The 11,538-nt window shown below is 36.5% G+C and overlaps 1 protein-coding gene across 1 annotated transcript in view; it reads right to left on the reverse strand.

Moving 5' to 3' along the window:
- Nucleotides 1-6,699, reverse strand: part of LOC123654730 (Down syndrome cell adhesion molecule-like protein Dscam2) — a 228,133-nt gene extending 221,434 nt beyond the window's left edge. The window contains exons 1-2 of the mRNA XM_045590618.1: nucleotides 6,683-6,699; nucleotides 6,098-6,286 (exon numbers count right to left, since the gene is read on the reverse strand). Coding sequence (XP_045446574.1) covers nucleotides 6,098-6,286; nucleotides 6,683-6,699 — 206 coding nt within the window. The remainder of the gene's footprint in view (nucleotides 1-6,097; nucleotides 6,287-6,682) is intronic.
- Between the last annotated feature and the right edge of the window lie 4,839 nt (nucleotides 6,700-11,538).

The following is an 11,538-nucleotide window of genomic DNA, read 5'->3' on the forward strand; positions in this document are numbered from 1 at the left end:
GTCGTCCCTTTTAAAGATGTTGTAAAACTTATACTCGACGCTTCCCATATTACGGTACTGAAAGAACTATTCAAAATGTCTTATACATATTTCATGGTCGCTTCCAACTCGAGAAGGCTTCGCTTTGCAATGAGAGCGTATAATTTTAGGGGTAACCATCTTTGCTCGGTGATAACTTTCGTAGAGCTCGAGGATATGAAACTCAGAGGAAAGCTTTCGGATTCAAGAATCGATTTTCTCTGAGCTTTTTGATTTTTAATATTATTTTGGAATACTTACGTATGTGTTTATCTTATTTTGAATATTTCACGATTGTATATTAAGTGACAATTTTTATTTTCATATATATTTTATATCACTAGGTCGACAAATAAGCGTACAGCTCACCTGATGGTAAGAGATTACCGTAGCTTATAGACGTTTGCAACACCAGAAGCATCGCAAGCGCGTTGCCGACCCCCAATCCCCCCACGAGCTCTGGTCACCTTACTCACCAACTGGAACACAATACTGCTTGAAAACAGTATTATTTAGCTGTGATCTTCTGTAAGGTCGAGGTACTACCCCAGTCGGGCTGCTCCATATTTTGAGCAGGAAATTCCTGCTGTGCCCTACCTCAGCAACGAGATACTCCTAGTATTACTAGTGTTAATAGGGTAAAGAAGCCGTAATCATTAAATTTCGGCACCCTCGCGATATAAAAATACATTATTTATACACATCAATAGGTTGTTAAGATTTTTTTGATATAGTGTGTGCCTTAGACGAAGTAATTTTTTTTTAATAGAAAAACACTAAATCATTTACAAACAATAATTTACAGAAGCTTATTCTAGAAGCGTGTTTTCAATACAACAAGAATTTTGTACACCCTTGACATAAAAATAAAAATGGCGTCACTTATTTTACACTTTTCTTACACTTTTTCTTTTATTCGCCCGCGTTCATTCAATAATAAACGCTCCACACTCAAGGGATCACTTAGTAGGATTTTCTCCTGTGTTGGGGGTTCAGAAACACATACAATACACAAACACAACGCCCAGACCACGACTAACATCTATATGGTCGATACAAATGTCTGTCGTGAGCGAGAATCGAGCCCGCGACCGCCAGCGTTACAGCCAGTACTATTACCGCTGCGCTAACGTGTCGTCGTTGAGGAAATAAAATAGGGTGATAAGATACTAAAATATTGCATAGCATATAGCCTTCCTGAATAAATGGATTATCTAAAACAAATATAATTTTCAATTTAATCCAACACTTTATATGACATAAGAGCTCAAAAATACAAACTCTGCAGCTTTATAATCGTAGTAACTAGAGATTAAAGCAATTATTTTTTTGTCAAAAAGAATAATATGTCCACAATAGTTAGGAGACGGGCAACACTCGTGAAGTCCTGCAGTTTTGCTCGTGACCTCGTTTTGTCGTTTGACGTCTGCGCGGAGTGACGCCTTCGATGAAATGTTAAAAAAATGTTTTTATTAAGCCCATGAAAAATAGCGCTGTCGTTATAAAAACAACGTAATCGGATTTTTATTTCAAGTATTTTTTAATGTATATTTTTGTTGGAAGTTTAATTTTGTTATTATATTTACGTTTCAATTTCCGTTAACATTTCGACGAGTCAGTCGAGAGTTTTAAGTCGTTTTAAATAAATACTGAAATAAATTTGATACATGAATAAATAAAAGATTTATTTATTTATTTTTATTTATTTATTTATGTAGCTTAATACATTTACAATAACATTTCTTTATTTTACATCATGACATCTAAACTAGGCATAACCTGTATTTTAGATGTCAGTCTCATTTATTACATATTTAAAACAAAAATTTTAATTACATACTCATCAGTACTCATCAGTACATGTAAACAAAGATTATACATAGCTAAGGGCTTATTGTACGGATATACACACAACACATACATACGCGCTTATGTTACGAAAAATATCAGTATATTTTCTGTATATGCATTCAGCCTGTAACGTCTTACTTCTTCTCAAATTATTGATATTTAAGTATTTTAATACTAGCTTCTGCGCGCGACTTCGTCCGCGTGTAACAGAGGCGCGCACAATACCTGATCATTATTTTGCTGCGATGTTATTTTAAAACTGTGATATCTCCTGGAATACTCATTGAAATCAAATTATGTAAAAGGCTATTTTGTTTTAAATTAAATACTTGTGATGAATAACGTATAATAATAAAAATAAATATAATAATAATAATTATTTAGATAAAGAATCATGTTTATAAAAACATCTTCGCAAACAATGCATTATTTTAGAACAAACTTGGTTAGCATAAAAAAGGTTATAGTGAGCTAACCTTAAAATATAGATATATGCTGTCGCGGACTTTTTTTTAGAACTTTTAAAGAAAATCAATTCTGTCATACATGATTCCAACTTTAACTGTTCATAGCGCACGCAGCGGAAGCTCTCAAAAGGAAAAAAGTACCCCCGATTTTGAAACATCGACGAGACAGACAGACAGACAGACAGACAGACGGACGGACGGACGGACGGACGGACGGACGGACGGACGGACGGACGGACGGACGGACGGACGGACAGACGGACAGACGAACAGACAGACAGATAAGTACTTCTTTTGGTGCATTGAATGCGCCAATGAATGCGCTCGAACACCGTCACAAAAAAAAACCCCGAAGTTAGCTAGTCAACGAGGATGTTAGCAACGTGAAATTAGCTACACACACACCTTTTTTGTGTATATAAAAAGATCAACTTGAATGAACGGACACATAAATAACATAATAATGTTAAAATTTATTGGGGTGTTTGTTTCGTTGCAGTATTTTGAGTTTTTTTTTAATGCAAATGAAATGAATAGTAAACTATGATTCTGACGAACAGCCAACGTGTTAATATTTTAGTTAATAAAAGTGGAAATTAAGTTTTAAATACAATGCATCCCTAGAGTTAAACGAGAAATTTAATTGTTGTGTTAAAAAAGTAATGAAAAATTACATTCGCTGACCTAACAAGTTTGAAACATTGCGGTTTAGATAAACTAGTTTTCATTGTGAATTGAGTTTCCCCAAGGGATAAATACCAGAACACTAGATGCTTATTATATAAAGAATTCGTTGTTGAAATTTTTAATTTAAAACTAAGCGTTATTGCTATTTTTTATTACGACACGAGGCATGACTTGTTAATTTTATTTTTGGTTAAGCGTTGAATGATATAATACTAGATCGTTCAATAAGTCCCGAGACTAACCTGGAAATGGCGCATATATTAAAAACTCTTTTGATTTTTAATAAGTACTGGCTATCAATACAAGAATATGTGTCAAATTTTTAAAAATGGAACAATAAAATTATTGATTTTGAAACATTTAAGTGACGCTACGGTCGTAATTTCGATACAATGGAAAAAACGAGTTTCGCGTGTTGATAAAACATTGTTTTTTAATGGGAAAAAATACCGTTGAAGCACAGCAATGGCTTATAAAATTTTATGCAGGATCAGCTCCCTCTAAAGCAACCATTTGTCGGTGGTATGCCGACTTCAAACGCGGTCGCATGGACACCAATGATGGGGAACGCTCAGGTCGTCCAAATGAAGCAGTGACTCAACAAAATATTAACCAAGTCCTCAAAATCGTATTGGAAGATCGGAAGGTAAAAGTGCGAGAGATAGCCGAGATAGTGAAGATTTCAGCTGGTAGTGTTTTCACTATTTTACATAAAAATTTGGCCATGAAAAAGCTTTTTTCTAACTGGGTGCCGCGTTTGCTTACAACTAATCAAAAGGAACAACGTATCAATGATTCAGAGCGATGTTTGGCGCTGATGAATCATAATAAAAAGGATTTTTTACGTCGGTATGTAACAATGGATGAAACCTGGATATACCATTTCACTCCGGAATCCAATCAGCAGGCAGCGGAGTGGAGAGCGGCTGGTGAAAGCCGCCTGTAGCGTCCAAAGACTCAGAAATCGGCCGGTAAGGTTATGGCGTCTATATTTTGGGATGCGCATGGAATACTTTTCATCGACTACCTTGAAAAGGGGCAAAATATAAATAGTGACTATTACATGTGCTTATTGGAGCGATTGAAGTACGAAATTGCGGATAAACGGCCTCACATGAACAAAAAGAAAGTGGTGTTTCACCAGGACAACGCGCCTTGTCACAAGTCCGTGAGAACGATGGCCAAAATTAACGAATTGGGCTTCGAATTGCTTCCTCATCCCCCTTATTCGCCAGACTTGGCCCCCAGCGATTACTGGCTGTTTGCAGACCTCAAAAAAATGCTTCAGCGTAAGAAATTTGACTCAAATAGTGAAGTTATCGCAGCAACGGGGGCTTATTTTGAAGCCAAAGACAAATCGTTCTACACACATGGGATAGAAAAGTTAGAAAAGCGTTGGAGGGACTGTATCGCTCTTGGAGGAGACTATGTTGATGAATAAAAATTAATTTTATAAAAAAGACCTTTTTTTAGTACTTAGTCTCGGGACTTATTGAACCACGTGTTATATGCGGCTTTGACGTTATGGTTAAAAAAATAATTGGGAAGTTTAATAAATTCTTAGATTTTCGTTCTCTTTCCCCCCTTTTCTTCTATCTTTGTATCTCTTTTGACCTTTAAAGTTTCGTTTTATTTACATCTCGACACAAATTCCTCTAGTCAAAAACTATTTAAAAAATTCCTTTTCAATGCTTAAAAATAAATATCACTAAATAAAAACACCTTTAAAAAACACCTTCTATTTACTTTGAAAGATAAAACTTGGCTATCGGTAAAGAAAAAATAAAGCCGAGCACTCCGTCTCGAAATTGTAAAAGAATTAACTTATCGAGGTAAATCCAGATATTTACACAAGAACACTGTTAAAGCATCGAAGCTGGAGGCACGATTAGTTTCCTTTCAAAAGATCTGAGGTGGATAAGCTGGAGATAAAGATTTCCAATAAGAGCAAATTGGTATAATCACTGGCGGTGCCATTTCACTTTAAACCGAGTGACATTGATCTGAGTATTTATATGAAATGTGATTATATAATTACATTAGCTTTGAAGGGTTTGGATATTTATTTCTATTTTTTTTTTCTTCAAAATAAATAAACAATTACTAATAACGTGTTTATACTTAAATCGATGATTCATTTATAAGACGTTATATGTACGTATTAAACAGAAGAATCTTATCGATCCAAAATTATCTCGTTGGGTGTAATGAATGCACTATAATGAAACAACTTGGTCGGATTTTATCACTTGTCACGGATGTTCTCCCGTGAACTTAATAAAACGCGACAATATATTTTTTTATATCACTAGTTCGGCAACCAAGCGTACGGCTCACCTGATGGTAAGAGATTACCGTAACTTATAGACGCCTGCAACACCAGAAGCATCGCAAGCGCGTTGCCGACCCAAATGCCTAATCCCCCTCACGAGCTCTGGTCACCTTACTCACCAACAGAAACACAATACTGCTTGAAAACAGTATTATTTAGCTGTGATCTTCTGTAAGGTCGAGGTACTTTCCCAGTCGGGCTGCTCCATATTTTGAGCAGGAAATTCCTGCTGTGCCTTACCTCAGTTAAATATCCGTATAGTTGTTTCATTATAATGAGAGAAAATCGCGTAAACATTGGAAAATAATAGAAAAGAACGCATTTAAGATTTAATTTCACTTTAAATTAGTACCGTGTGGCTACGGTACTAAAGAATATAGCCACCTCGTCTCTTCCCGTGGTTGTCGTAAAAGGCGACTAAGGGATAACACAGTTCCGCTACCACCTTGGAACTTAAAAAGCCGACCGGTGGCGGGATAACTACCCAACTGCTGGCTTTGAAATACACATACCGAAGACGGGCAGCAGCGTCTTCGGTGCGACAAAGCCGTGGTGACTATGGGCAAAACACATGAGTTCACGTTATTTTTGGCGTAAAATTGTGGAGGCCTATGTCCAGCAGTGGACTGTATAGGCTGTAATGATTCACTTTAAATTAGGTTAAATTGTGTTTGTCACCGTCCTCAAATTAGCTATTAAACCTGCATAAGGAAAATTACAAAGTCCATGCATTCGAACTTACCTTAGACCAGGAATGTCATCTAGTTGGGTGCCATCTGGCTGCTGCCAAGCGAGTTGAGGCGTGGGGAAGCCGTGGGCTGCGCAAGAGACCCTGGCGCCCGTGCTGTTGGAGAACACCAGCCTCGACGGCGGCTCCATCAAGAACACGGGGCCATGCTCCTGGCCCTCGCCACCTGATGAAAAAATGATACTGGAGATTTGTTTTGTACTTCAGGATTCTATAACACTAGTTTTTGTTATTCCATTAACAAGAACAATTTTTCATCATTTTCATAACATTTGTCATTGATGCTCTACGTGCAAGTAAAAATCAAAAATAACTTTATCCAAATAGTCTTCAAAACGCCTTGGAATCGTCATTTTACAAATTAAATTATTAATTAAAGTTAAAAATGAATTCAGCTGTATAATATATGTAAAGATGCACAACTGTGTGATAACACTACCAGATTACCACCACAAAAAAAAAAACAAAAATGATTTGGTTAATCGAAAATATAGTATTTACTGTATTGCTGTACTGAACCAGACAGTAAATGTAGATTGTTGGGCAGAGGTTTTTGGCCAACGCCAAACGCCAGATTACAAACATTGCAAATCCATGGTAAAGGCTTCAATCCCTCAGTTAACCACTACAACCATCTGTTTAATACACATAATACAGTAAAATTATTATATCAAATGACAGAAACAAAGCATTTAATTTACATCCACAGTAAACAGCTGAATCTGGTTCAATTTAGAACTATAATAGGACGAGTTAATTCGAGGGTTATAAGGTCGTATTACAGACGAGTGTAATCTAAATCTAAGCGCATTTTTTATATTACAAAAATATTGTATAATTTCAATTCAAATGTATGATTAATTTATTTCTTTTAATATTTTAATAATGTATAAATTATTAAAATATATCTAATATATAAAATTCTCGTGTCGCGGTGTTTGTTTTTAAACTCCTCCGAAACGGCTTGACCGATTCTCATGAAATTTTGTGTGCATATTGGGTAGGTCTAAGAATCAAACAAAATCTATTTTGCATCCCCCTAAATTTTAAGGGTAGTCCACCCCTAAATTTTTTTTTTAATTCCTAGATAAATTATTTATTTTTTATTTTATTATGATTTGGCGTTAAAAAATACATACAACCCTAAATTTTCATCCTTCTACCACCAACCCCTATTTTTAAATAGCGTTTAATGACAACGTTTGCCGAGTCAGCTAGTAATTTATGTATAGATTATAATTTATAATTATTAGTAACTCAACTTATTTCCTGCGCGGTCTCGCTTTCTTGTTTACTAGTAACAACCAATCAGAATCGAGTGTATGGAGTGATGTTAATATTTTTAGTTAAAAGATTGGAAGACGGTGGACGAGGCTCTATTTGATTAACAGAGCAAGGAACCTACACAAGTCTACTTAGTAATTATATTCTTAATTTTTACTGAAATGAATAATGATGTAGGGCATTGCAAAAGAAATTCCCATTTGAGCTATATACTTGTGGAAATGGAATTAGGAGTTATAGACGGATTGCAAATTAATTGTATTTTAAATATTCGAGCAATTTTTAACCAATCTGTTCAATCTTGAACGAATTTATAAAAACATTATAATAATACAAATTCTTTTGAAAATACAGTCAAGCTATATGCCATTTTTCTTGACAAGTTTGAAAAGTTGATCATGGATTATCGAAAAAACTTTTGAAGTGAAACTCCTTGGGCACGCTTGACTTGGGGAGTAAGCTTGTGAATGTGTGACGAGAGCGTTACGAAAAGTGTGATCGAGCGAGACAAACGGAAGTTGAAAGGGAGATAAAGTTAGTAAAGATAGAGAGACAGTTACGTTTCGTGTACTACTGTATGGGCAACTAAAGAAATTTTACTTCAGTCGTGTGGTCTAAAGCACACTCGTTTGTTTAAATTAGTTTTAGTCTTACCTACCTACATTGAAAAGCGATGTGATCTTAGTACGTTACTTCAAGATAATATTAATACCCAATTCACAAGTAGTCAACAGTTAATGAAACGTCATTCAAAGCAATAAACGCAGGGAAATTTAAATATCATTTATTAACTTCGCTAAAAGTATAATTATTTAATTTGATTAAGTGTATATTCCAGTGGAAAATGTTTTTAAATAAGATTAAAAAAAAAAAAAAAAAATAGAAGAAGTTGACTGAATTAATCAAGAAATTTCTTTGAGATCGCTATCAGGTATACATGATAACAACCGGGACCGATGGCCTGACGTGCTCTCCGAGGCACGGTGGGGAGACCCTCAAGGACTGCACAAACATCCAGACCACGGCAAACCCCTGTATGGCCAATACAAATGTTTGTCATGTGCGGGGATTGAACCAGGAACCGCCAGCGCAATAGGTACAATCCATGGCTGTGACCGTTGCGCCAACGCGGTGTCATATAGTGAAAAAGCATGTAATATTATAAAATTGTCTGTATCGTGTTGCATATTATTAAAAAATAATTCAGTAGCTTTTTTATACCGGGTGGTAGATTAGCTAACTTAATAATTTTTTTGAGAACACAATAGGCGAATGTAAAATTTTTGAATTATATCCAAACAACAACGTGCGGCAGAATTTACCGAGCGTCGGCTTAATGCGTCTAAATAACATATTTGCATTTCAAACAACCTCTCGTTCACTGATTTGCCGGCATCTCTGATTGCGGTTACTCATTAATGATTTACTTAGTACAATGATTATTATACCAAATCCGTACTATTAACATTCAGGGTAATATTTCTGAATTTACCCTGTATAATAGTTGTGAGTTGTTTATCTGGATTTGACGTTTGTGATGAGAGATTTATTATAAATTTCCTTGTATGTATTTATTATTAATTTTAACTAATTTTAGAGATGTGATGACGTATTTTGAGCGGTAGGCTTTTTCTTGCCAAAGCTTAACAACGAGAATTATTCATATCACATATACAAAACTTGGCGTTTGTCATGAATGCGGAAGGAACCTACTTCCAAGAATCAACCAGAAGCCGTGATTACTATCTATTTCAGTAACAATTCAATAAGTGACAATAATTTTGCCTGAAGACTTTAACCTATTAAAAGTAATGGTCAGGATTTTTACAATTACAATATTTGTTAAAATGGCTGTCGTGTAATGCTGCTTGCACCGGGCGCTCACACACCCACGATTGCGGGATCGAATCCCGCTCGGGGTGGATATTCATATTTGTACACATATTTCTTTCCGGTCTAGTTGTTTGTCCTCCCCATCGTGCCTCGGAGAGCACGTTAAGCTGTCAGTCCCGGTTGTTTTCAGAGACACCTGATAGCGAACGTTACTCCTTGTAGGGAATATATTCGCCCACAGTGGAGCGTCGTGGTGGATTAAGCTTCGACCCTCCTCTTAAATGGAGAAAGAAGAAGCCAACGGCCAACAGTGGGATTTTACAGACTGTGTCGTCGTATCTGGAAAAGGCCTATGATAGAGTGGTGAGGAATGAATTGTGGTCAGCATTGTCCGTGTACGGTGTGAGCGGCGCACTCATGCGAGCACTACAATCTCTTTATAGGGATTCTAGTGCTTGTGTGAGGATAAACGGGGCATACACTGAATGGTTTAATATCGAGAAAGGTGTTAGACAGGGATGTGTAGCGTCACCGTGGCTGTTTAACTTGTTCATGGACAATGGCTTGACAGAGTTAAAAGAGAATGAAAGTGGGTTGAGAATGGGTGAGTTACTCGTCAAATGTCTTCTCTATGCTGATGACCAAGTATTACTTGCGCCCTCGGCCGAGGAGTTGCAGGAGATGGTAACTGCTATGAGTGGAGCTTTTGTTAGAAAGGGAATGAAGATGAATGTAAAGAAGACGAAAGTGATGGTGTTTGAAAGAGATGAGGTAGTGACAGACTATAATATCGTGATTGGAGATGAACAAATTGAACAGGTGAATGAGTTTGTGTATCTGGGTTCGAAGTTTACAAGAGATGGAAAGTGTGAGAGTGATATTGAAAGAAGAGTGAATGCAGGAAACATGGTGAACGGAGCTTTGAACTCCTTTATGAGCAGTCGGAAGGTGTCTAAAAAGGCTCGTTTGGCTGTGCATGAGGGGGTGTTGCTTCCGACACTCATGTACGGAAGTGAAAGTTGGGTATAGCAGAAGAGACATGAAAGCAGAATAAATGCAGTTGAGATGAGAGCGTTAAGAAGTATGATAGGAGTTAAACTGAGTGATAGGATGAGAAATAGTGAGATAAAGAAACGGTGTGGTCTGAAAGAAGATGTAGTGACAAAAATTGAGAAAGGTATGCTGAGATGGTTTGGTCATGTCGAGAGAATGAATGAAGAACGACTGACGAAAAAAGTGTATAAGGCGAGTGTGAGTGGAAGTGTTGGAAGGGGTAGACCTAGGCGGACATTTCAAGACCAAATCGGGGACGTCTTGAAAAAAGGCCAGGTCAAGAGTACCCTAAACCGACGAGCATGTATGAAGGGAATAATGAAAGTGGATGAAGCGAAACAAGTATGTAAGGATCGTAGCAAGTGGAAAGAAGTGGTCTCTGCCTACCCCTACGGGAAAGAGGCGTGAGTATATGTATGTATGTATGTATGTGTCGTCGTAATATTTCATAGTTACAGAGAGAAAACAAAATCGCTTAGCTTTCTCAACATTTCTGTCACTTTACCTCAAGACAGGAAACAAGCCACAAAACTTACGTTACGAGATCCCAATAATGCAATATTCAAGGAATTGTACTGACCTAGGAATTATTTAGGTCATTCTGCTGGAATGCTACTATAAAATGCCTGGTCAAAAGTAAGACATAAGTTCTGTTATTGCATTGTAAAACAAGCATAATCAAAATACATTACAAATAACATTAAATTCAAAATATCCAATCGATGATACATTTTGGTTGGTTTATTTATTCGAATATGAAATGTGTATATTCAGAATAGGCACTGAATTATTTAGGTCTCTGGTGTAATAACCAAACCTAGATATTTTCATTCCAATTCATATTCAAAATAAGGTGAATTATGTAATATCCACACACGGGTATACATATACTAATATTAATAAGCTGAAGAATTCATTTTTTGTTTGAAAGCGCCAATTTCAGGAACTACTGGCTTCAATTGAAATATTATTTTTGTGTTAGATAGTCCATTTCCCGTTGAAGGCTATATAGGTCCATACACGCATAGTCCATATACAATGCGGGTGAAACCGTGGTTCACAGCTATTATTATTTTTTATTCAATGATAGGCTTGTGTTTGACCACTATTTATCGTGATGATAAGTGAAAATGCGGTCTAAGATGGAGCACGCTTACCTAGAAGTAATCTATTCACTCGCGACTTAAAGATCCCCAGGTTATAGTTTTCCGGAAACACAGACGCTGGTAGACAGTTCCGTTCTTTGGCCGCTCGCACCAAGAATG

This window comes from Melitaea cinxia, chromosome 1, assembly GCF_905220565.1.
Source record: "Melitaea cinxia chromosome 1, ilMelCinx1.1, whole genome shotgun sequence".
Lineage (NCBI taxonomy): Eukaryota > Metazoa > Arthropoda > Insecta > Lepidoptera > Nymphalidae > Melitaea > Melitaea cinxia.